This window comes from Lygodium microphyllum, chromosome 14 (genome assembly GCF_053477565.2).
Source record: "Lygodium microphyllum isolate KBCC chromosome 14, Lygodium_microphyllum_v1.1.10, whole genome shotgun sequence".
NCBI lineage: Eukaryota > Viridiplantae > Streptophyta > Polypodiopsida > Schizaeales > Lygodiaceae > Lygodium > Lygodium microphyllum.
Window position 1 is genome coordinate 36,979,104 of NC_141148.1, and position 1,942 is coordinate 36,981,045.

Here is a 1,942-nt window from a genome sequence, read left to right on the forward strand (position 1 = left end):
AATGGATTACATATTTGTTTTTTATTTTTTCATACTTTAATCAACTCTTCATGTTATTCCTCCACTTCTTTTTCAACCTCAATCAGATCCCTAAATATACATTTTCAACATATTTATTGACTCCTTTCTTATCAAATTTTGTTAAATTGCATGAATCTCCATCTTTAAGCCTTTCTTCTTTTTATGATTTTATATATCCATCACTTCATCCTTTAATGCTTGTTCCCCTTCCTTTTTTCATATCTTTTATTCCTAATCCACCTCAATTGGTTAGTAACAACTCAGATTTTGATTTGCAGATATTTAGACGCAGAGGATCGAGTCAGATAGACTCATTAATAGATCCCTAGATTAACTAGCCTATCATTTTAGGGGAATGGAAGACTCCTATACAAGCTTATCAAAGTTATTTACAGTTTTTCCAAATATATCATCAATCCACCAATCCTTTAGTTAGATCTGTTGCTCATTTTGCTTGGTACTTAGCCTATATGCATCGTCATTCTCATAATGATCAGAATCCAATACCTAAGTTATGCCTTAATGTTAATGTGGATGTTGATCCCCATCAGTTGGACATATTGTATTTCCATACTCTATGTCTTCTAAAGTAGATATCCTATACTTATGGAGAGAATGTACTATTTGTAGTTCTTTTCAAAATCCTCCCACGACATTTGTGGATAAATCTGTCTCCATAGATAAATTTCGAAACCATCAGGATTTTAAGGTGATATACTCCATTGATCCTTGATGTATTTTTTTTGCGCCATATATATATATATATATATATATATATATATATATATATATATATATATATATATATATATATATATATATATATATATATATGGAGGTGCCATGCAAGTGATTGTTTTTTGTCTAGTGTATATGTGGTGCGTGAGTTATGTATGAAGGGGTTGTGGTTTGTTGAAGCTAATCGAGATGGTGGTTCTTCGGTGATTCCTTAGTTTTTAATGAATTGCAATGGACAAAAGAAACATATCATGTCCTTTACAAATTTGTCATGATTTTATCTTTTTAGGGTGAGTTAATGAATAAAAGGTATTTTTATTTTGTCAAAATTGTTGCAAGATGCAGGTTATTAGAAGGGGTTGTGGATTTGTAACTATTGAGATTGACTCTTTGTATGAGGGTATTGATTTCTATTCCACCATTACTCGAGCCAAATTTGAGGAGCTCAATATGGATTTGTTCAGGAAATGTATGGAGCTAGTGGAGAAGTGCTTGACGGATGCAAAGATGGACAAGAGCAACATTCACGATGTGGTTTTGGTAGGAGGTTCTACTAGGATTCCCAAAGTGCAGCAACTGCTTCAGGATTTCTTCAATGGGAAAGAGCTCTGCAAGAGAATCAACCTTGATGAGGCAGTTGCTTACAGTGCTGTTGTTCAAGCTGCAACTCTCAGTGGTGAGGGGAATGAGAAGGTGCAAGACCTCCTCCTCCTTGACATCACCCCTCTCTCTCTTGGTCTGGAGACTGTAGGAGGTGTCATGATTGTCTTAATCCCTCGCAACACCACAATACCAACCAAGAAGGAGCATGTGTTTTCCACTTACTCTGATAATCAGCCTAGTGTGTTTATTCAAGTGCGTTAAGGAGCCTTCGACAGAACCATATTCATTGGAACACCTTCAGTGAGCAGATGCAATGAAGCAGTTTTGCTCTTCCTTTACTCTAACCATTCGCTCATGCTTCCATTCCATCCTGGGAGGGAGTCGTTGCATGTTTGAGCTCCATCTTTAATCCTTATGCTCTCTGTAAGCATTCGATCAAAAAGAAGTCCTTGAATGCTTTCGTTCCATCCTGGGAGAGAGCCATTGCTTGTTTGAGCTCCAAATCTTCGTCGATGTATAACTCCTGGCTAGCTTCCATCTCATCCACCTCTGACCTAGCAACAGTGTAGAAGGCTTGCTG

The 1,942-nt window shown here is 36.6% G+C and overlaps 1 protein-coding gene across 1 annotated transcript; it reads left to right on the top strand.

Moving 5' to 3' along the window:
* Positions 1-1,098: 1,098 nt before the first annotated feature.
* LOC148025501 (heat shock cognate 70 kDa protein 2-like) lies at positions 1,099-1,623 on the top strand. Its single transcript, XM_087691985.1, has one exon. It carries the CDS (start codon positions 1,099-1,101, stop codon positions 1,621-1,623), a length of 525 nt encoding a protein of 174 aa, XP_087548111.1.
* Positions 1,624-1,942: the final 319 nt, after the last annotated feature.

Coding starts and splice junctions, on each gene's coding strand:
- LOC148025501 (XM_087691985.1), top strand. CDS start 1,099: ATGCAGGTTATTAGAAGGGGTTGTGGATTTGTAACTATTGAGATTGAC.